Genomic DNA, 23,976 nt, shown 5'->3' with positions numbered 1-23,976 from the left:
AAATCCTTTCTGTGCCTTCACGAGCTGAACCATATTGCTGTTGCCGCGTGGCAATCAGCACTGCACGCAATACCGCACAACTGTGGACGAACTAACATTATACACGTGTATCATGACATACCAACTGGGGTAGCACAGTGGCACAGCGTCCTAACAGTTGAGTATAGTTTAGCTTAGGGATAATAACATGGAAACAGGCCCTTCGGCCCACCGAGTCCACGCTGACTAGCGATCCCGTACACTTGTTCTATTCTACACACTAGGGACAATTTATAGAAACCAATAAATCTCCAAACCTGCACGCTTTTGGAATGTGGAAACTGAGTGGCGCGGTGGTAGAGTTGCTGCTTCACAGCGGCAGAGACCCGGGTTCCATCCTGACCGCGGGTGCTGTCTGTGCGGAGTTTGTACGTTCTCCCAACGAGCGCATGTTTTTTCTCCCGGTGCTCCAGTTTCCATTCCACATTCCAAAGACGTGCAGCTTTTAGGTTGATTGGCTTCTGTAAATTGTCTAGGATAGAACTAGTGTGTGAGTGATTGATAGTTGCCACGGGCTCTGTGGGCTGAACCACAGTGTGGGCTGAGCCACAGTTTCCACACTGTGTCTCTAAATCAAACTAAACCAACAGACAAAACCCACACAGTCACAGGTCGAATGTGCATAGACAGCACCCTTAATCAGGATCAAAACCAAAGATACTAGAGGAACAAGATAGACCACTCGATCCTAAAAACCGTAGTACGTCACGGCACCATTTTAGTCGGCAGAAACTTGCAGAAACATTTAAAAAGAAAAATCTGTGAATTGATAGATGAGATATATTCTGCATTTTAATGGTATCATCACACACACTGTTCCCCCACAACACTGATTACACTGCGAGAGGCAACGCATACTAAAATGGCTCCTTTGCGTACTACATTTCAGTATAGGCGACTTCAACGGAGTGGTCCATCTTGTTCCTCTAGTATCTTTGATCGAAACTGGGTCTCTAGCATTATAAGACAGCAGCTCTAAAGGCGAGTGAGTTTGCAGGTTAATCGGCCCTCTGTAAATTGCCCCGCGTGTGTCGGGAGTGGAAGAAAAAGTGAGATAACTTGGAATTAGTGCGTACGGGCGATCGTTGGACAGCAGGGACTCGATGGGCCAAAGGGCTTGTTTCCATACTGTAACTTTCAATCAATAAAAACTTCAAATTAGAAAAAAAATCACTTTTATTGCATTATTGTCCTTTGTACATACAGATTAAATAAAAGCCATCTGCGATCCATGTATGCATAATCTCTTAAAGAAGAAAATAATCAGTTATTCTTGAAAATGTTATATACGATTCATTTCAAAAGAAAAAGTGCAAATATTCAAGTGAAGAAAGAGATAGGATATACAATGATCTGGGAGTAGCTGTGGACTCCAAGATTCTATAAAACGGCAGAGATTGCTTTACAATTTCCAACCCAGTCTGCAGCTTCACTTAATTTATTCCCTACAGTCGGTGTGTGGAATCTAAAAGTAGATAATGCACTTTTGGCTGCATTATCCTGCCTGTCATTATCTGTAAAGGTCACTGGCAAAATCGCTCAGCTCAAAGTTCAGTTACATTCTTTGCTGGGGAAGGAACTGCAGATTCTGGTTTTACACCGAAGACAGACGCAAAATGCTGGAGTAACTCAGCGGGACAGGCCACATCTCAGGAGAGAAGGAATGGGTGCCGCTGAAGAAGGGTCTCGACCCCGAAACGTCACCCATTCCTTCTGTCCAGAGGCGCTGCCTGTCCCGCTGAGTAACCCCAGCACTTTGTGTCTATCTATGGTCTTTGCTTTACTGCTTCCAGTGCAATACACAGCATGCCGAGAGGCTACTTCTGACAGTTCCAAGACATTCAGACGACATACTCCCAAAATACCAGGCCACCTCAGATTCCAATAACTGTCCTAATCCCAGATTTAAAACCCCACCTCTAAATGGGTCTGTTAAAAAATATATCAACATACAACAAACCCTTGTTATAATGGACCATGGGTGGGGGTGGGGGGGGGAGTGGGGGGGGGGAAGAGGGGGAGAATGCTCTCCTTTATTGACGATTGTCTTCTATAACCGAGTAAGGGATTCACTCCAATCACCTAGTGGTCACTCCGTAAAACAACGAGTTGTTTTCAAATACAAAGCTCTTTTTAACAGCTAAAAATGTATTTTTGTTATTGCTAGCTAAAAATACTGAAGACTGTTTGTTACATTGTTTAATAGAGTTAAGTGTCGATCGAGGATATTGTTTGTCAGTTTCAATGCCTTGTCAATTTCAATGCCTTGCCAATTTCAAAGCCTTGCCAATTTCAAGGCCTTGTCAATTTCAATGCCTTGTCAATGTTAATGCCTTGCCAATTTCGAAGCCTTGTCAATTTCAAAGCCATGTCAATTTCCTGGCCTTGTCAATTTAAATGCCTTGTCAATTTCAAGGCCTTGTCAATTTCTATGCTTTGTCAATTTCAATGCCTTGTCAATTTCAAAGCCTTGTCAATTTCAAAGCCTTGTCAATTTCAATGCCTTGTCAATGTCAATGCCTTGTCAATTTCAAGGCCTTGTCAATTTCTATGCTTTGTCAATTTCAAAGCCTTGTCAATTTCAAAGTGCCTTGTCAATGTCAATGCCTTGTCAATTTCAAGGCCTTGTCAATTTCTATGCTTTGTCAATTTCAGTGCCTTGTCAATTTCAATAGCCTCCGCATTGTAACTAGCAGCCTGTGTTCTTGAAGGCCAAAATCTATTATAAAGAGGTTTATTGTAATAGAATTTAGACTGTTGTTCATTTGGAATTTGCACATTTAATAGGAATTAAATGTTCCTCTGTTCAAAGTGTGTTGCGGGACCCACAAATAGCAAACTATTGGGTCAGCTTCCAGCCCATGGTTAATCCTACAGCCTGTTACAAACACTGGAACAATATCAGTTTAACAACTACAGATTCTAAAAGCATCACTGACTAGGTATAGTTTTTTGAACAGCAGAAGATCAATTCATTTTTTATTTAAGTACCAGTCACAGCAGAAGTTTTTTTTCAGTGGTTCTGGGCTGTAACAATATTAGCTAAACATAGTTCAATGGCAATAACACCATATCCCAAATCACCGTGTAATTCATTTTCTTGGTGCAGATTCAAAGACTATTTGGCTTTACAGCACGTAAAGTAAAGCATGTAGGTACAGGTCCACCACTGATTTCCCGGCACCCTTGGTTCAAGAGCGTTTCTGGATTATCCGTTTTGCTGGAACAACAGGGAACAACAACATGGCCACCGGGAGGAGTCCAAGGATACCGGAACATTCTGCCTAGGCCGCCGGGGGGGCCGAGATGCGGGCCCCTCGAAGTCGGCTATGGGAACGGATCCGTTGGCTCGGGCCAGGCTGGAGTTCCAGAGCCCCAGCTGCAGGGAGCAAATTCGACCTGCTGATCTGCGCGGAAGTGCCGATGAGGTCGAGATCGGCTGCCTCACCCAGCCCAGGCACCACGTTTTTGGGGCGACTTCGGGGGGGGTGGGGGGAGGGATTTCAAGTGCGCTCTCTGGAAAAATGTACGGATTAAAGGAGGACCCGGTACACCAGTGGCTGGAAAATCGGTGGTGGAACCGTATCAGAACTACCGATCAATTGAGCACAAATCCTTGGTCATCACGTTGTGAACATAATGATCACTCTGCATTTGAGGTGCAAAATTGTCCATTGTTTATGAACGTTATTTTTGCAAATATTGCACTCATCTGAGCTGGGCAACAAGCATCTTTGGTGGAAATGTTAGGTTTGAATCCACAGCAAGCGGCACGTGGTTTATGACACAAAGCACAAGGGGTGATCAGGAGTTGTAAAGAACCCTCAGCGCACCTGGGCCAGAATTGTCCTCTGCACAGTGTGAAACCTAAACTAATGGAGAGACAAGGCCAGTAAAATGAACTGTCCCACGTTGCTGCAAATGAGGTGGCAGATTCGTTTGCAGAATTCATTTGCACAACCGGGTTCATTTTACAGCTGTGCAACACGGGATTAACTTTTAACCCAGTCTGAAGACCCCAAATGCCGTCTGTCCATTTCCCTCCACAGATGCTGCCTGCCACGCTAACTTCCTCCAGCACTTTGCCTTTTGTTCAAGATTCCAGCATCTTACCAAATAGTGCAAGGCCTGGATAGAGCGGCTGTGAAGTGGATGTTTCCACTAGCAAGAGAGTCTAGGATCAGAGGCCACAGCCTCAGAATAAAAGGATGTACCTTTAGGAAGGAGATGAGGAGGAATTTCTTTAGTCAGAGGGTGGTGAATCTGTGGAATCCATTGCCACAGACGACGGTGGAGACCAAGTCAGTGGATATTTTTAAGGTGGAGATTGATAGATTATTGATTGGTACAGATGTCAGGGGCTATGGGGTAAAGGCAGGAGAATGGGGCTGAGAAGAAAAGATAGGTCAGCCATGATTGAATGGTGGAGCAGACCAGATGGGCTAATTCTGCTCCTCTCATTTATGGACATATCTGCAGTCTTTTGTGTCTCTGTCTTAACTTTTAAGCTGTTGCTTTCACACACAAGGCAATGCCACACCACACGGTGGTAAGATAGAGGCTCATACTTAAAATTAACTGCATGGCATGCACCCAGTAACGACAAGGTACAGGAAAAAACCCTCAACCATCCAAGCCTTCCTGCTGTCAATCCCATCGCCATGATTAACTGCCATTGCATTTCCTTCGTGGATTTTCAGCTGACAAACAAGTCGGACGGCACAGTGGCGCAGCGGTAGAGTTGCTGCCTCACAGCGCCAGAGACCCGGGTTCAATCCCAACGACAGGTGCTGTCTGTACGGAGTTTGCACGTTCACCCCGTGACCTGCGCGGGTTTCCTCTGGGTTCCTGCCACATTCCAAAGACGTACGGGCTTGCAGTTTAATTGGCTTTTGTAAGTCGTCCCTAGTGAGGAGGACGGTACGGACACAGTGGGCCGAAGGGCTCGTTTCCACAATGTGTCTCTAACTAAACTTGAGTGTTAAGTGTTTGGTGGTGGGGGGAAGGGGGGGGGGGGAAACGACGTGGTACAAAAGTGCCAAGGGTGCAAAATTAGTCACCTACTGCCCACAAGGTTTAAAAGGCAGCCATGTGTAAAACAGGACATAAACACCGAAAGCTGGAGTAACTCAGCGGGACAGGCAGCGTCTCTGGAGAGCAGGAGTGAGTGACGTTTCGGGTCGAGACCCTTCTCCAGACCAGCTTCTGCAGCTCCTTCCTAAATCAGGACATGTTGTGCAGTGACATTGGGCGGAAACACACGGATGCTACCTTCTGCAGGCAAACGCAAGCGCCTCTCAACAGATAACCAAGGAGAGAGATGGGCTTGGATATTCACCCGCACATCCCTGGGGCAAAGAGTGCTCCATGTGTTCCAAATAGTGTTCCAAATAGAATCCATGTTCTCCAGAGATGCTGCCTGACCTGTCGAGTTACTCCAGCACTTTGTGTCTATTTCTGTAAATTGGCATCTGCAGATCCTTGTGACTTCCAATGCCGCTGTAAACGTGGTAACGCTGTAGCCTGGCAGAGAAGGTGGAATTACGTAGGATTGGTTACCATTATTGAACCACCACCTAAGCAATATAACAATATAAATCCTTCTGCCAGGCAACAGAAGATTGTGGTGGGACCATCTAGTTTAGTTTAGAGATACAGCGCGGAAACAGGCCCTTCGGCCCACTGAGTCCGTGCCGACCCGCGAACTAGCATTATCCTACACACACTAGGGACAATTTACAATTTTACTGGAACCAACTAACCTACAAACCTGTACATGTTTGGAGTGTGGGAGGAAACCGGAGCACCCGGAGAAAGCCCACGCAGATCAAGGAGGAGAACGTGCAAACTCCGCACAGGCAGCACCCGTGGTCAGGATCAAACCCTGGTTTCTGGCGCTGTAAGGCAGTAACTCTGCCGCCACACCACCGCCACGCCACGCCCAACACTTGAATGGTTCGAAATGACCACGTGTACCAAGGTACAGTGAGATTCATTCTTTGCAGACAGATCAGTGAGATTATTGTCGCTAACAGTAGACGGAGGGTGATGGTGGAAGGGCGTTATTGAAGCTGGATGTCCGTGTTCCTGTGGAGTCCTAGAGCAAGACCGTGCCGTCCTGCTGATAGCTATCGCGCGTTGTAACGTTGGTGACTTGTAAAATAAATTAGTCGTCAGTAATAATGGACTGTTGTGTTCCGTGCATTGTTGGGCACTCAGGTACGTGATGGGCGAGTGTTTTGCATGCTGAGACATCGGGGCGCTTCTTCGTAAACGAGCAGACAGAGTGTAAATCGCTCTCCCTTCAGACGATCGTGAGTCACGAAGAAAAGCCGAGTCGGAGGTATTCAGTTGCCGCGTCCTTCCGGGACTGGGCCTTGTGTTCGATGAGCTGTGAAGCGAAGAATGTACGGAGCAGGAATTTTAAAAAAACGCTGGTTTTTGTCCGGTTCAGGTAGAAAAGTCAGTCGGCACTCTTAAAGCAGGGCAGGAGCAGAGTATACAGAGCATTGATCATAGAACTATCTGTACAGAGTAGATACAGTACAGCTTTAACAGTACTCTATACCCTCTGGGGCGGGTGCACAGGCCTTGAAGGCACCGGTCGAGGGGGCGCTGGCCTGGAATTAAAGATAGAGAAAGACAAGATTTCAGTGCAATCAGTGTAAGAAAATAACTGCAGATGCTGGTACAAATCGAGTAAATACCTTCAGTGCAATCAGCGTACATTTATTGCAATGCTCAGATCCATTATATTGTTGGAACAGATCAATTGCTACATAGAAACATTGACAATAGGTGCAGGAGGAGGCCATTTGGCCCTTCGAGCCAACACCGCCATTCATTGTGATCATGGCTGATCATCCACAATCAGTAACCCGTGCCTGCCTTCTCCACATATCCCTTGATTCCACTAGCCCCTAGATCTCTATCTAACTCTCTTTTAAATCCATCCAGTGAATTGGCCTCCACTGCCTTCGGTGGCAGAGAATTCCACAAATTCACAACACTCTGGGTGAAAAAAAATATTCTCACCTCAGTTTTAAACAGCCTCCCCATTATTTTTAGACTGTGTCCTCTGGTTCTGGACTCCCCCAACATTGGGAACATTTTCCTGCATCTAGCTTGTCTAGTCCTTTTATAATTTTATACGTCTCTATAAGATCCCCTCTCTAAACTCCAGTGAATACAAGCCCAGTCTTTCCAATCTTTCCTCATATGACAGTCTCTCCATCCCAGGGATTAACCTTGTGAACCTACGCCACACTGCCTCAATAGCAAGGACGTCCTTCCTCAAATTAGGAGACCAAAACCTCACACGATACTCCAGATGTGATCTCACCAAGGTCCTGCACAACTGCAGAAGGACTTACAGTTCAGCTTGAAAAATGAACGCCACAAAGTGCCAGAGATCTTATCGAAACGTATAAGATTATTAAGGGGTTGGACACGTTAGAGGCAGGAAACATGTTCCCAATGTTGGGGGAGTCCAGAACCAGGGGCCACACAGTTTAAGAATAAGGGGTAGGCCATTTAGAACTGAGATGAGGAAAAACTTTTTCAGTCAGAGAGTTGTGAATCTGTGGAATTCTCTGCCTCAGAAGGCAGTGGAGGCCAATTCTCTGAATGCATTCAAGAGAGAGCTAAATAGAGCTCTTAAGGATAGCGGAGTCAGGGGGTATGGGGAGAAGGCAGGAACGGGGTACTGATTGAGAATGAGCAGCCATGATCACATTGAATGGCGGTGCTGGCTCAAAGGGCCGAATGGCCTCCTCCGGCACCTATTGTCTATTGTCTATTGTCTATAACTCAGCAGGTCACTAGGAAGTAGCGTACCTGGATGGCGACAGGTGTGATGGTCTGGCTACGTATGTTGGCACTGCTGTTCTTGTTGGACCCACCTGGTGACAAAAAAAAGGCACATGATTTAGTCATAGAGAGTCATAGAGTGATACAGCGTGGAAACAGGCCCTTCAGCCCAACTTACCCACACCGGCCATCGTGTCCCATCTGCACTAGTCCCATCTGCCCGTGTTTGGCCTATGTCCCTCTAAACCTGTTCTATTCAAGTACTTGCCTAATTGTTTCTTAAATGTTGGGGTAGTCCCTGCCTCAACTAGCTCCTCTGGCAGCTCGTTCCACACACCCACCACCCTTCGTGTGAAAAAGTTACCTCTCAGATTCCTATTAAATCTCTTCCCCCTTCATCTTAAACTTATGTCCTCTGGTTCTCGATTGCTCTACTCAGGGCAAGAGGCTGTGCGTCTACCCGATCTATTCCTCTCATGATTTTATACACCTCTATAAGATCACCCCTCAGCCTCTTGCGCTCCAAGGAATAGAGTCCCAGCCTACTCAACATCTCCCTGTAGCTCACACCCTCGAGTCCTGGCGAAACATCATAAATCTTCTCTGTACACTTTGCAGCTTGACAACATTTGCAGAAACATAACTCAGAACTGCAACGTACAAACAAAAATCACTCCCAGTAATCTTACACCATAGAAGTACGTGTACAATACCACGAGATTAATAGAAAAACTGAAAAACGCAGTCTCTTGCCAGAGTCGGGGAATCGAGAACCAGAAAACAGAGGTTTAAGGTGAGAGGGGGAAGATTTAATGGGAACCTGATGGGGTAACCTTTTACACAAAAGATTGTGAGTGTAGGGAACTAGCTGCCGGAGGAGGTAGTTGAGGCAGGTACTATCACGACATTTAAGAAACATTTAGACAGGTACTTGGATAGGACAGGTTTGGAGGGATATGGGTCAAATGCAGGACTAGTGTAGATGGGGCATGTTGTTAGTGTGGGCAAGTTGGAACGAAGGGCCTATTTCTACAATGCATGACTCTAATCCATCCAGTACGGTTGGTAACATTAATTCTGGACGTGAGCACTGATATAGCATGCATACAACAGTACTAATCAAATATGAACTGCAAGGCTAATGTGTCATTGTTAGTATTGATTGGAAGGCAAGAGAATATAGAGTTGTACAGTCATACATAGAAAATAGGTGCAGGAGGAGGCCATTTGGCCCTTCGAGCCAGCACTGCCATTCATTGTGATCATGGCTGATCATCCACAATCAGTAACCCATGCCTGCCTTCTCCCCATATCCCTTGATTCCACTAGCCCCTCCAGCTCTATCTAACTCTCTTTTAAATTCATCCAGTGAATTGTCCTCCACTGCCCTCTGTGGCGGAGAATTCCACAAATTCACAACTCTCTGGGTGAAAAAGTTTCTTCTCACCTGAGTTTTAAATGTCCTCCCCTTTATTCTTAGACTGTGTGGCCCCTGGTTCTGGACCCCCCCCCAACATTGAGAACATTTTTCCTGCATCTAGCTTGTCCAGTCCTTTTATAATATTATACGTCTCTATAAGATCCCCTCTCATCCTTCTAAACTCCAGTGAATACAAGCCTAGTCTTTCCAATCTCTCCTCATACGACAGTCCCGCCATCCCGGGGATTGACCTCGTCAACCTACGCTGCACAGTATGGAAACATGCCCTCGGCCCAACTCGTCCATGCCAACCAAGTTGCCCCATCCAAGCCAGTCTCATTTGCCTGCATTGGGCTCATATCCATCTAAACCTTTCCTATCCATGTGACCTGTTCAAGTGTCTTTTATATGCTGTGGTAGTACCTGCCTCAATTCTGGCAGCTCCTCCCACATATGAAAACATCGCTCACACACATTTTATACCCTTTTATATATTACTGATAATGCCAAACAGTAGATTCTGCGACATTTAAGGAGATCTGGTGGGCAAGGTTTTCCACACAGAGGGTGGTGACTGATGGAACGAGCTGCCAGAGGAGGTGGGAGAGACAGATGCAATTGCAATGTTTAAAAGGTGGCTACTTGGATGGGAAAGGCGCTCAGGAATATGGGCCTAATGCTTAGAAAGGCATCACAGCTGCTTAGATGTGGCTCGTTTCGATTAAGTATATTGCTACAATTCCCTTTGAATAATTTTTCTTTTAGATTTAGATTTATTTAGATTTAGAGATACAGCGCGGAAACAGGCCCTTCGGCCCACCGGGTCCGCGCCGCCCAGCGATCCCCGCACGTTAACACTATCTTACACCCACTAGGGACAATTTTTACATTTACCCAGTCAATTAACCTACAAATCTGTACGTCTTTGGAGTGTGGGAGGAAACCGAAGATCTCGGAGAAAACCCACGCAGGTCACGGGGAGAACGTACAAACTCCGTACAGATGGCGCCCGTAGTCGGGATCGAACCTGAGTCTCCGGCGCTGCATTCGCTGTAAGGCAGCAACTCTACCGCTGCGCCACCGTGCCGCCCCATAGTGAATAGTGAACTATTGTAATATATTCACGGCAGCAGTTTTGTAAACTGTACTCGATCAAATTCCTCGTATGTTGCAAAACATACTTGGCTAATAAGGTATGATTATGATTATGATTGTCATTGGGAGTGAGAGAGAAACACAACACATAAACGGGCCCTTTGGCCCATTGAGTTCCTTCAGCATGTCCATGGTGAGCCCAGGCCTGGTGAGCTAGAGGGACTGTCCCAGCGCCATATTGTTCTATTTTCTTTGCACATTCTCCCCCAGATTTAACCACTCAACCTATACACTGGAGACAATTTACAGCATTAAATTTACAGCCTAACAATGCTCGTGGATGTGGGAGTTCACTGGCATCCTCACAGAAGATGGAAGTTGGTGGTGGAAGGGCCTTACTCAAGCTGGATGTCGGTGACCTGTGGAGTCATAGAGGCATAGAGTGATTCGGCCCAACTTGCCCACCCCGGCCGACATGCCCCATCTACACTAGTCCCACCCGCCTGCCTTTGGCCCATATCCCTCCAAACCTGTCCTATCCATGTACCTGTCTAGCTGTTACTTAAACATTGCAATAGTCCCAGCCTCAACAACCTCCTCTGGCAGATCGCTCCATACACCCACCAACCTTTGTGTGAAAAAGTTACCCCTCAGATTCCTGTTAAATCTTTTCCCCTTCACCTTAAACCTATCTCCTCTGGTCCTCGATTCCCCTACTCTGGGCAAAAGACTCTGTGCGTCTACCCGATCTATTCCTCTCATGATTTTGTACACCTCTATAAGATCCCCCCTCATTCTCCTGCTCTCCAAGGAATAGTGTCCCAGCCTGCTCAACCTCTCCCTATAGCTCAGACCCTCGAGTCCTGGCAACATCCTCGTAAATCTTCTCAGTACCCTTTCCAGCTTGACAACATGGTGCCCAGGACTGAACACAATACTCTAAATGCGGCCTCACCAATGACTTACATAACTGCATCATGATCTCCCAACTTCTATACTCTATACTCTGACTGACAGATCCACAGGTATATCTGCTGGGACCTCCGTTATTTGTGATATGACAAGTCAAGTCAAGTCAATTTTATTTGTACAGCACATTTAAAAACAACCCACGTTGACCAAAGTGCTGTACATCAGTTCAGGTACTAAGAAACGAACATACAATGGCACACAAACATAACAGTACATACATAAACAGTTCACAGCGCCCCCTCAGAGGGCCTCAAACGCTAGGGAGTAGAAATAGGTTTTGAGCCTGGACTTAAAGGAGTCGATGGAGGGGGCAGTTCTGATCAATGTATCAATGACTTGGACATAACTGCAGATGGGTTCCTCAGTAGGTTTGCAGACAACAAGATTGCTGGAGTTCAGCACGGTGAGGAAGGCTGTCAAAGTTTACAGTGGGATTCAGCCCAGCTACAAGAATGGGCGGACAAATGGCAGATGGAGTCTAGTCCAAGCAAGTGTGAGGTGTTGTCCTTTGGTAGGTTGAATGTAAGGGGAAAATATATGTTAAATTACGGAGGAATCTTTGTGTCCTGTCCGTAGCTTCCTGAAAGTGACAACACAAGTAGATAGAGTGGTAGAGAAGGTGTACGGTGTGCTTGCCTTCATTGTTTGGGGCATTGAGTTTCAGAGTCAGGAAGTCATGATGCAGCTGCATAGGACTTTGGTTAGGCTGCATTTGGAATATCGCGTGCAGTTCTGGACACCTCCTTACAGGAAGATGTCGAGGCTTTGGAGAGGGTGCAGAGGAGGTTCACCAGAAAGCTGCAGTTCCCTGGTTCCACACTTAACAGGAAATTAGCTAGAATGAGATGGTGAACAATCTTGGATCTCTGGAGGTTGAGGGGAGACCTGATAGAAGTATATAAAATAGTAAACTCTTGTTATAAATGGACCACAGGGAGTGAGAATTAGTGTGTGTTACAGTAAACCCTTGTTATATCAGACCAAGGGGGGGGGAATTGGTGTCAGTTTAGTAAACCCTTGTTACAATGGATCATGGGAGATTGGTGTGTATTACAGTAAACCCTTGTTACGATGGACCATAGGGTGGTGTTTAATTGGTGTGTGTTACAGTAAACCCTCGTTATAACGGACAATGGGGGAATGGTATCCATTAATGCCAATTGTCCGCTGTAACCGAGGAAGGGATTTTCCCCATTAGTGGGTTGCGGCGTTGGGTCAGAATCCTGGAGCCTCGTCACTGAGAGCCCAGTGGGACCTCCCCCGCCACACACAGCGCAGCGGCACAAGAAGGCCACCTCCCACTACCTTGGCCAGCGTTGTCTCTGCTGCTGGTTCTCACATTCAGAGACTGAGAGCAAAACAGGCGGTGTGACGGGGTGTGGAAACCCTGTCCAGCTCTAACCGAGACTCCCACGACCATGGTGCCCGCCCAGAGTTCAGGGTGAAAGGACATCCACCTTGAACATTAACTGTGCTTCTCATTCTGAAGACACTCACCTGCCTAACCTGTTGAGTGTACAAGGGTCTTAACAGCTAAAAATTGATTTTTGTTACTGCAAGCTAAAAATACTGAAGGCTGTTTATTACATTGTTTCATGGTTATGTGCTGAACAAAGTGACACCTTGTCAATTTCAATGTCATGCCCAATTTCAAAGACTTTGTCAATTTCAATGCCGTGTCAATTTCAATGGCCTTGTCACTTTCATTGACCTTGTCAATTTCAATGCCTAGTCAATTTCAATGATCTTGTCAATTTCAGTGTCATGCCAATTTCAATGGCCTTGTCAATTTCAATGGCCTTGTCAATTTCAATGGCCTTGTCCATTTCAATGGCCTTGTCAATTTCAATGGCCTTGTCAATTTCAATGGCCTTGTCACTTTCAATGCCTTGTCAATTTCAATGACCTTGTCAATTTCAATGCCTTGTCACTTTCAATGCCTTGTCAATTTTAGTGACCTTGTCAATTTCAATGACCTTGTCAATTCCAATGCCTTGTCAATGTCATTGCCTTGTCAATTTCAATGCCTTATCACTTTCAACGATCTTGTCAATTTCAATGGCCTTGTCAATTTCAATGGCCTTGTCAATTTCAATGACCTTGTCACTTTCAATGCCTTGTCAATTTCAATTACCTTGTCAATTTCAATACCTTGTCACTTTCAATGCCTTGTCAATTTCAATGACCTTGTCAATTTCAATACCTTGTCACTTTCATTACCTTGTCAATTTCAATGCCTTGTCACTTTCAACGATCTTGTCAATTTCAATGGCCTTGTCATTTTTAATGGCCTTGTCAATTTCAAAGACTTTGTCAATTTCAATGAGCTTGTCAATTTCAATGAGCTTGTCAATTTCAATGCCTTGTCATTTTCAATGCCTTGTCAATTTCAATGGCTTGTCAATTTCAATACCTTGTCACTTTCAATTGCCTTGTCAATTTCAATGGCTTGTCAATTTCAATGGGCTTGTCAATTTCAATGGCCTTGTCAATTTTAATGGCCTTGTCAATTTCAAAGACTTTGTCAATTTCAATGGGGTCAATTTCAATGGGCTTGTCAATTTCAATGCCTTGTCACTTTGAATGGCCTTGTTAATTTCAATGGCCTTGTCAATTTCAATGCCTTGTCACTTTCAATGGTCTTGTCAATTTCAATGGCCTTGTCACTTTTAATGGCCTTGTCAATTTCAAAGACTGTCAATTTCAATGCCTTGTCAATTCAATGGGCTTGTCAATTTTAATGCCTTGTCACTTTCAATGACCTTGTCAATTTCAATGCCTTGTCACTTTCAATGGTCTTGTCCATTTCAATGGCCTTGTCACTTTTAATGGCCTTGTGAATTTCAAAGACTTTGTCAATTTCAATGCCTTGTCAATTTCAATGAGCTTGTCAATTTCAACGGGCTTGTCAATTTCAATGACCTTGTCAATTTCAATGACCTCCGCAGTGCAACTAGCAGCCTGGCTTCTGAAAGAGACCACTGCAACCATAATCCACTATAAAGAGGTTTGCGATGGCGAGGGTTTACTGTAGGGGGCAAATAAGCCGAGAGGTTCCCAGTCAGCATCTCCAATCACACTGGAAGTGACAGTGCATTATACTTGCTCACTGGCACTCAGTTTTATTACGTTTAACATTGGTGGCCACGGATGAATATCTAGGCAATGTTTTGAATGTTGGATGCACAATAGATGAGCAGATACAGTAACAGCATCGTACAACTCCTCCTGAGGGTATTGTTAAAAGATTTTCTTCTATCTGCCCAAAGGTATTTAATTTGTTTTTTGCCTCTACAGCCACTCACACAGCACCATGTGGATGCTGTGACTGACAAGGTTACATTAATGGACAGGTAACAGCATGCAAAATCAATTCAAAGCAGCGAAGCACAAAGAAAATGCAAATGCTTAAAATCTGGAATAGAAGCAGAAAAGGCTAGCGTTTACTCCTCAGGTCAGTCAGAAACAATTCAGATGAAGGGTCAGGGACCCAAAATATTATTTCTGTTCCGCCCTTCACGCAAGCTGCCAGTTTGAGTGTTTTCTGCTTTTATTTGAGATTCAAAGCTTTCGTACAAAACACAAAGTTCTCCGAATTTGTGTGCCTTGTAAAAGGACAAGTGGAATAATTAAACCGTCAATAGGTTGCAGGACATTTGCATAGCTGCCATGGACATTGGATTGAGCTGCGTTTGGTGCTCTGTGATGTGGGAGGTGCATGAATGGGAACTGTTGTTAGATCATTCTGAAGAAAGAAATGCTGAGGTCTCTGTGTGAAATCTGTTATAGAGTCATAGAATCACAGAGTCACACAGCGTGGAAACAGGCTTTCGGCACAACTTGCCCACGCCGACTAACATGTCCCGGCTACAGTAGTCCCACCTGTCTGAGTTTGGCCCATATCCCTCTAAACCTGTCCTATCGATGTACCTGTCCAACTTGCTGGGATAGTCTCTGCCTTAACTACCTCTTCCAGCAGCTCGTTCCATACGCCATTTCTGCAGCATTTGTGTGAAAGGCACACAAAGTGTGAAAATGTGAAAAAGTTACCCCTCACATTCCTATTAAATCTTTTCCCCTTCACCTTAAACCTGTTAGGGTTAATAGTGTACAAAAACTACACAGGGAAAAACTTTCGAATGGTCATATGTATCTTTGTTCAGGAAACAGTGTAGTTGAACTGTTCCCAATGACTGTTCTACTTGATGCTCTTAAGATAAGTCCTTGGTTGCCTTAGCCGATCTTTGTGGTGTGTTTTTAAGTTTTCATTACCAGCCTCAGCTGAGTTGGGTAGGGACACAGTTGCAGTTAAATGATCCTCTATGATTATAAGAAGATAACTGCAGATGCTGGTACAAATCGAAGGTATTTATTCACAAAATGCTGGAGTAACTCAGCAGGTCAGGCAGCATCTCGGGAGAGAAGGAATGGGTGACGTTTCGGGTCGAGACCCTTCTTCAGACCTTCTTCCTCTATGATTACATGTACCAAGGCTCAGTGATATTCTTTTTGTTGCACACAGATCAGTAAGACTATTGCCGTGCAGAGGTCATAAGGAATAGGAGTAGAACTAGGCCATTCGGCCCATCAAGTCCACTCCGCCACTCATTCACGGCTGATCTATCTCTCCCTCCTAACCCCATTCTCCTGCCTTCTCCCCATAACCCCTGACACCCGCACTACTAATCAAGAATCTATCTATCTCTGCCTTAAAAATATTCACTGACTTGGCCTCCACAGCCTTCTGTGGCAAAGAATCCCACAGATTCACCACCCTCTGACTAAAGAAATTTCTCCTCACCTCCTTCCTAAAAGAACGTCCTTTAATTCTGAAGCTGTGGCCTCTGGCCCCAGACTCTCCCACTGGTGGAAACATCCTCTCCACATCCAGAATGCTCTCCCCCTTAACCCGATTAAGTAAAGAATGTACAGCAACAGCCCACTGAGTCCATATGCAAGGATGGCCAAGATCTGTCACCATTGTCATAGTCCCAGCTGCAGCAGCTAGCCTGAAAGGAAATTTAGTTCACGGCCACTTTATGTCTCCACCCCTTGTGCACATGTGACCTGTTTCTGCTCGACATTAAAAATGCAGCTCAATATCCGACCGGTCCATTTCAAGGCAAATTTCCACACAGAATGCAGAGGAACTTTGTGAGATGGGGGTTTTTTTTGGACCAAGTCTCCGCCTCCCCCTGCAGCAACATTTCCCAAAAAGCCAAAGCAGGCGGACGCAACACCAGCTCTGCGGACATGCCAGGGGGCAGCCCTGAAGATTCACAAAGACAAATTACCTGTCGGTCTGGCAAGAACTGGACCTGGTGTTTTGAAAATAAAACATATTATTGCTACACCTCAAAAGAGCAAAACTACAAGTCCTAAAACATCCACGTGTGAGCGATGGAAGGGTCCAACGATGAACTCACCTCTCCCCCCCTCCCCCCACTAAGCGCGGTGAACATCCTGCAGTTATCTGTATACTAAAACTCTTCTTTGTTTCTCCCCGTGACCGTGTGGGTTTTCTCCGGGTGCTCTGTTTTCCTCCAAAATTCAAAAGACGTGTGGGTTTGTAGGTTAATTGGCTTCTGTAAATTGCCCCTAGTGTGTAGGGTAGGATAGAGATATGGGCGATCGTCGGTCGGCGTGGACTTGGTGGGCCGAAGGGCCTATTTCCATGCTGTCAGAAAATAACTGCAGATGCTGGTACAAATCGAAGGTATCACAAAATGCTGGACCAGACCCAGTCTATTCATCTTTCCTCATACAACAAACCTCTATATCCAAGAAATTAGTCTGGTGAACATTCAATGGACTCGTAGGTCCTACCTCAGTATTCCAGGCAGCGTCTATCAGTTGATGTTCGACCAGTTGACCAGTAAATAAAGATAATTACCATTATTTTATTTCTTAATGAATGCTTATTTATTTTTGCTATCCACTTTGCTGCTGTAACCCTGCAAATGTCCCCGTTGTGGGACGAATAAAGGATTATTATTATTATTATTATGTTTTCAAGAGAGAGTTAGATTTAGCTCTGAGGGCTAAAGAAATCAAGGGATATGGGGAGAAAGCACGAACGGGGTACTGGTTTTAGATTTTAGATGATCAGCCATGATCATATTAAATGGCGGTGTTGGCTCGTAGGACCGAATGGCCTCCTCCTGCACCTATTTTTCTATGTTTCTCTGTTTCTCGTAAAATTGAGGATTGACATCTTTACCTCCATTATAGAGTAACAGTGTTGTAAAAGCATGGAAACAGGCCCTTCGGCCCAACTTGCCCATGCCGACCAACATGTCTTCCTGGCCTATCTCCATTTGCCTATACTTGGCCCATGTCCCTCTAAACCTTTCCTATTAATGAGACCTATTAGATTATTAAGGGATTGGACACACAAGACGCAGAAATGGGACAAAGGGCCGAATGGCCTACTCCTGCACCTATTGTCTATTGTCTATTGAAACATGTTCCCGATGTTGGGGGAGTCCAGAACCAGAGGCCATAGTTTAAGAATAATGGGGTAGGCCATTTAGAACTGAGATGAGGAAAAGAATTTTCACCCAGATAGTTGTGAATCTGTGGAATTCTCTGCCTCCGAAGGCAGTGGAGGCTAATTCACTGGATTCTTTCAAGAGAGAGTTAGATAGAGCTCTGAAAGATAGCGGAGTCAGGGGGGTATGGGGAGAGGGCAAGGAATGGTGTACTGATTGTGGATGATCAGCCATGATCACAGTGAATGGCGGTGCTGGCTCGAAGGGCCGAATGGCCCACTCCTGCACCTATTGTCTATTGTCTGTCCACAAACTTGTCCAAATGTCTTTTAAACATTGTGAGTGTGCCCTGCCCTCCCACGTCTTCTGGCTGCTGGTTCCGTCTACCCACTGGTAGATGTCTTTCATGAAGTCCCTTTGAAATCACCTTCCTCTCATCCTAAACCTGTGCCCTCTAGTTTCAAACTCCTCTACGCTGGGGAAAATACTGTGCACATCCACGCTTATCCATGCCCCTCATGAGTTTATTAACCTATATAAAGGTTGCCCCTCAGCCTGTGTAGGGAAAAAACTGCAGATGCTGGTTTAAATCGAAGGTTGACACAAAATGCTGGAGTAACACAGCGGGTCAGGAGGCATCTCTGGAGAGAAGGAATGGGTGACCTTCCGGGTCTCGACCCGAAACGTCACCCATCCCTTCTCTCCAGAGATGCTGCCTGATCTGCTGAGTTACTCCGGCATTTTGTGTTACCCCTCAGCCTCCTGAGCTCCAGGGGGTGCAGCGTAGGTTTACTAGGTTAATTCCCGGAATGGCGGGACTGTCATATGTTGAAAGACTGGAGCGACTAGGCTTGTATACACTGGAATTTAGAAGGATGAGAGGGGATCTTATCGAAACGTATAAGATTATTAAGGGGTTGGACACGTTAGAGGCAGGAAACATGTTCCCAATGTTGGGGGAGTCCAGAACAAGGGGCCACAGTTTAAAAGAATACCGGGTAGGCCATTTAGAACGGAGATGAGGAAAAACTTTTTCAGTCAGAGAGTTGTGAATCTGTGGAATTCTCTGCCTCAGAGGGCAGTGGAGGCCAATTCTCTGAATGCATTCAAGAGAGAGCTAGATAGAGCTCTTAAGGATAGCGGAATCAGGGGGGTATGGGGAGGGGGCAGGAACGGGGTACTGATTGAAAATGATCAACCATGATCACATTGAGTGGCGGTGCCGGCTCGATGGGTCGAATGGCCTCCTCCTGCAACTATTGTCTATTGTCAAACAGGCCCAACTCATCTGTTCTGTCCTCATAACTCACGGTTCCCGGACCCAGCAAAACCTTTTGTCGATCATTTCTGCACTCTTTCCAACCCAATCTCATCCTTGCTGTAGTTCGGCGAGCAGAAACTGCGCACGACTTTCGAGGTGCGGTCTCATCCTGCACTCCAACATGTTGTCCCGACTCCTGTACTCAATGCTCATTCATCTTTCGTGTCCATCGTCTCTGTTTCAAATGTTGGGCCAGGCTCTTGCACAGTGGGCAGCCTTCTCGTTGGCCACCGCTGGATCTTCCAGACAGCCTTGTTCACCGAGAAGTGGGCACCTTAGTAGGTGTGGCGTGGATTGTACAGATGTTCCACATTGTACATGGCTTGTACTCGCTGGAACTTAGAAGATTGAGGGGGGATCTTATAGAAACTTACAAAATTCTTAAGGGGTTGGACAGGCTAGATGCAGGAAGATTGTTCCCGATGTTGGGGAAGTCCAGAACAAGGGGTCACAGTTTAAGGATAAGGGGGAAGTCTTTTAGGACCGAGATGAGAACTTTTTTTTTCACACAGAGAGTGGTGAATCTGTGGAATTCTCTGCCACAGAGGGTAGTTGAGGCCAGTTCATTGGCTATATTTAAGAGGGAGTTAGATGTGGCCCTTGTGTCTAAAGGGAACAGGGGGTATGGAGAGAAGGCAGGTACAGGATACTGAGTTGGATGATCAGCCATGATCATATTGAATGGCGGTGCAGGCTCGAAGGGCCGAATGGCCTACTCCTGCACCTATTTTCTATGTTTCAATGTTTCTATTCACATTCTGTGTCTGCCGCATCTGCACGGCCCCACTTGCTCATATTGGCCTTGCATCGGCCCATCCCCGTACCAAGCCTATTGAGGGACGTCCTGGCCTTCCAGTCACACCTGTGTGGTAGCTGTTCCTTGGCTGGGGGTTGGCAGCTTTCCGTAGCGGCGGTGGTTTTCCCACAAGGCGAGTCTGGTTGCTTGAGGAGACCGTGACAGTGGCTAGACCGTGTGTGAAGGAAGCTCTTCCTCGACTTCCAGCGCGTTGAGGCCGGGTGATGGGAGTGACAGGGATGGCGGGCGTACCCATCTTGCCTACTACGTCCAGTTCCACCGACAACTGATCTGCGGATTCCTGGTGGAGCAATACCGGCCAGGACATGCAAGCTGTCCACATCCGTTGGTTGTAGGCAAACACGCCATATGCCTTTATCATCACCTTGCCTACCTGTGTGGCCTCTTTCAGGGAACTATGTACCTGCACTCCTTGGTCTCTCTAATCAACTTGAAATATGCTATTTGCCTTCCTAATTGCTTGTTATACCCTAATGTTAATTTTCAGTGACTTGCGCACAAAGTGCCTCTGAACGGCAACACTAGCAATCCCTGATGATTTAGAATATTCTTCCCCTTGTTATTTTTCCCAACCTTTTCCACATCACATCCCATCTGGTACGCCCTCATCCATTATCCGTCTGAGCCCCTAGCCCCTCCACACAACCCACACTGCCACTCATATTTGCACCATCAGCATGGTTTATTTGGATTAGTTTAGTTTAGTTTAGTTTAGAGATACAGTGCGGAAACAGGCCCTTCCGCCCACCGGGTCCGCGCCGACCAGCGATCCCCGCACATTAACACTATCCTACACACCCTGGGGACAATTTACACTTATACCAAGCCTTTTAAACTACAAACCTGTACGTCTTTGGAGCGCGGGAGGAAACCGAAGATCTCGGAGAAAACCCACGCAGGTCACGGGGAGAACGTACCAACTCTGTACAGACAGCGCCCGTAGTCGGGATCGAACCCGGGTCTCCGGTGCTGTACCACTCTACCTCTCTAACTCTATCACCGCGCTACCGTGCCACCCTTTGAAGCACCAGGGACCCAGCTTCACTGATCGGATCAGATAGATTGCAGAGTGGTGTTTACGAGACCTTCAGATAAACACGTCAATGTGCTTGGAAATGAAGGGATGTGGAGTGCATGCAGGTAGATCGGATTAACCCTAGTAGGCCTCATGCTTGGCACAGACATTCTGTGTTCTATGCCTAATCCAAGATCACCCGTTTATTCTTCGTTTAGAAATACGGCGCGGAAACAGGCCCTTCGGCCCGGGTCCGCGCCGATCAGCAATTGCCGCACGCTAACACGATCCTACACACACTAGGCACAATTTACAGAAGCCAATTAACTTACAAGCCTGTACGTCTTTGGAGTGTGGGAGGAAACCAGAGATCCAGGAGAAAAAACACGCAGGTCACGGAGAGAACATACAAACTCCGTACAGACAGCACATGGTCGGGATCGAACCCGGGTCTTTGGCGTTGTAGGGCAGCAACTCTACCGCTGCGTCGTCTTACTGCTCAACTGACGTGTCCACCAACCAATGCTCAGCCCAAGCCAATATCTTACTGCCAATACCCTGTGCCTAGTTTTTTTGTAAATTAATAACCTCCTCGGTAGCACCTTGTTGAAGCCCTTCTAAAGGTCCAAGTACTTAACAACAGGTGAAGGCACAAAGTGCTGGAGTAACTCAGCGGGTCAGGCAGCATCTCTGGAGAACATGGATAGGTGACGTTTCACAGAGTGCTGGAGTAACTCAGCGGGTCAGGCAGCATCTCTGGAGAACATGGATAGGTGACGTTTCACAGAGTGCTGGAGTAACTCAGCGGGTCAGGCAGCATCTCTGGAGAACATGGATAGGTGACGTTTCGGGTCGGGACCCTTCTTCAGACTGAAGGGTCCCGACCCAAAACCTCACCTATCCACGAAGAAAGGTCCCGACCCGAAACGTCACCAAGAATGGATTGTCAAGGCAGAGCGTAGCACTTTCACGTGAATAAGTAATGCATTTAACATTGCTGACTGTGGACGCATTTCTGGTTACTTTTTTATATAAGTAAGAAGTAACTGCAGAAACCGGTTTGCACCGAAAATGGACACAAAATGCTGGAGTAACTCAGAGGGTCAGGCAGCATCTCATTCTGAAGTAACTCAGCGGGTCAGGCAGCACATGGAGATGAGTTATCCAGCATTTTGTGCCTGCGTTTTAAATATGATGCCTTCACCCTGCTGAGACAGAGAGACCCGGGCATAAAGGGCATGAGAGCTTTGTGCTCAACCCCTCTACAACGCTTCCCTCTGCCGCCATCACTGCTGGGGAAGAGGTGCCCTCTCAGTCTTGCAAACAGGCGCTGGCAGGCAGATGGAGAATTAACGAGAATACGACACACTCCAGACCCAACCGGTCGAGTTGAGTCTGAAGAAGGGTCTCGACCCAAAACACCACCTATTCCTTCTCTCTCTAGAGATGCTGCCCGTCCCACTGAGTTACTCCAGCATTTCGTGTCTGTCCACAAAGCATAGATAGTCCAGAACCAGGGGCCACAGTTTAAGAATAAGGGGTAGGCCATTTAGAAGTGAGATGAGGAAAAACGTTTTCAGTCAGAGAGTTGTGACTCTGTGGAATTCTCTGCCGCAGAAGGCAGTGGAGGCCAATTCTCTGAATGCATTCAAGAGAGAGCTAGATAGAGCTCTTAAGGATAGCGGAGTCAGGGGGTATGGGGAGAAGGCAGGAACGGGGTACTGATTGAGAATGATCAGCCATGATCACATTGAATGGCGGTGCTGGCTCGAAGGGCTGAATGGCCTCCTCCTGCACCTATTGTCTATTGTCTATAGTTCCCAGAGGCCGGAGTTTAAAAATGATTCTTGCTGTCTCATCGCCCAGGCAGTGCTTCCCGTTAACATCAGAACAGTAAGGCGGCACGGTGGCGCAGCGGTAGAGTTGCTGCTTTACAGCGCCAGTGACCCGGGTTCGATCCCGACTACGGGCGCCGTCTGTACGGAGTTTGTACGTTCTCCCCGTGACCTGCGTGGGTTTTCTCCGAGATCTTCGGTTTCCTCCCACACTCCAAAGACGTGCAGGTTTGTAGGTTAGCTGGCTTGGTAAATGTAAACATTGTCCCTAGGGTGTGTTGGATGGTGTTAGTGTGCGGGGATCACTGGTCGGCGCTGACCCGGTGGGCCGAAGGGCCCGTATCTCAAAATGAAACTAAACTAAACTAACCAGATAGCAAAGTGAACATGTGGAACATTTCACTCACCCCTTCCTTGGCAGAGTTATTCGATGCACCACTTGGCCCTGCTGAGCTTTCAGATCTAAGACAGACACAAAAGGTGAGACTAAACAACGTGGTCAACCTCAAAGGGCAAATTTATTCTCATTAACTAAACGAGGTAGCTAATCTCTAACTATAGCTGGTGAGAGGACAGTTCAGTTGCCTGATAACAGCTGGGAAGGAACTGTCCCTGAATCAGGAGGTGTGCGTTTTCACACTTCTGTACCTCTTGCCTGATGGGAGAGGGGTGAAGACGGAGTGGCCGGGGGGGGGGGTGAGACTGGTCCTTGATGATGCTGCTGGCCTTACCGAGGCAGCGTGGGGTGCAGATGGGCAGAGGTGATCGTTTCACACTAATCATAATGATCGATCAGTTACTGGTACATGTTCAATTCATGGAGTCACACGGGACGGAAACGGGCCCTTCGGCCCAACTTGCCCGTGCTGACCAAGATGCCCCATCTACACTAGACCCACCTGACCGCGTTAGATCCATATCCCTCTAAACCTGCCCTGTCCACGTACCACCTCTCCCATCTACACACCAGGCAACATGTATCATCTTCCAAGATTGTAGCCATCTTATGCATCCATCATTGAGGGTCTAATGGGAGGTGGGGTGAGGTTTTAATGACACTCCTGCCACTTCACAGTCCCCATTACAGATTTCAATCATTCATTACAGGTTTATTTAATCAACCTAACTTAAAGTCCCCCCGGCCCCAGAGGGTGAAACAAAG

General features: G+C 46.5%; 1 protein-coding gene across 2 annotated transcripts in view; it reads right to left on the bottom strand.

The window, feature by feature from the left end:
• Nucleotides 1-1,197: 1,197 nt before the first annotated feature.
• Nucleotides 1,198-23,976, bottom strand: part of LOC144610345 (disintegrin and metalloproteinase domain-containing protein 9-like) — a 33,403-nt gene continuing 10,624 nt past the window's right edge. Inside the window, exons 5-8 of one of the 2 annotated variants that reach the window (XM_078428965.1) lie at nucleotides 23,222-23,276; nucleotides 16,630-16,653; nucleotides 7,876-7,940; nucleotides 1,198-6,659 (exon numbers count right to left, since the gene is read on the bottom strand). In XM_078428965.1, the coding sequence (XP_078285091.1) occupies nucleotides 6,602-6,659; nucleotides 7,876-7,940; nucleotides 16,630-16,653; nucleotides 23,222-23,276 (202 nt within the window). In that variant the 3' untranslated portion in view covers nucleotides 1,198-6,601. The remainder of the gene's footprint in view (nucleotides 6,660-7,875; nucleotides 7,941-16,629; nucleotides 16,654-23,221; nucleotides 23,277-23,976) is intronic. The other variant, XM_078428966.1, reaches the window with a different exon arrangement.

Source organism: Rhinoraja longicauda, chromosome 36 (genome assembly GCF_053455715.1).
Source record: "Rhinoraja longicauda isolate Sanriku21f chromosome 36, sRhiLon1.1, whole genome shotgun sequence".
Taxonomy (NCBI): domain Eukaryota; kingdom Metazoa; phylum Chordata; class Chondrichthyes; order Rajiformes; family Arhynchobatidae; genus Rhinoraja; species Rhinoraja longicauda.
This window is presented reverse-complemented; position numbering and strand designations above follow the sequence as displayed.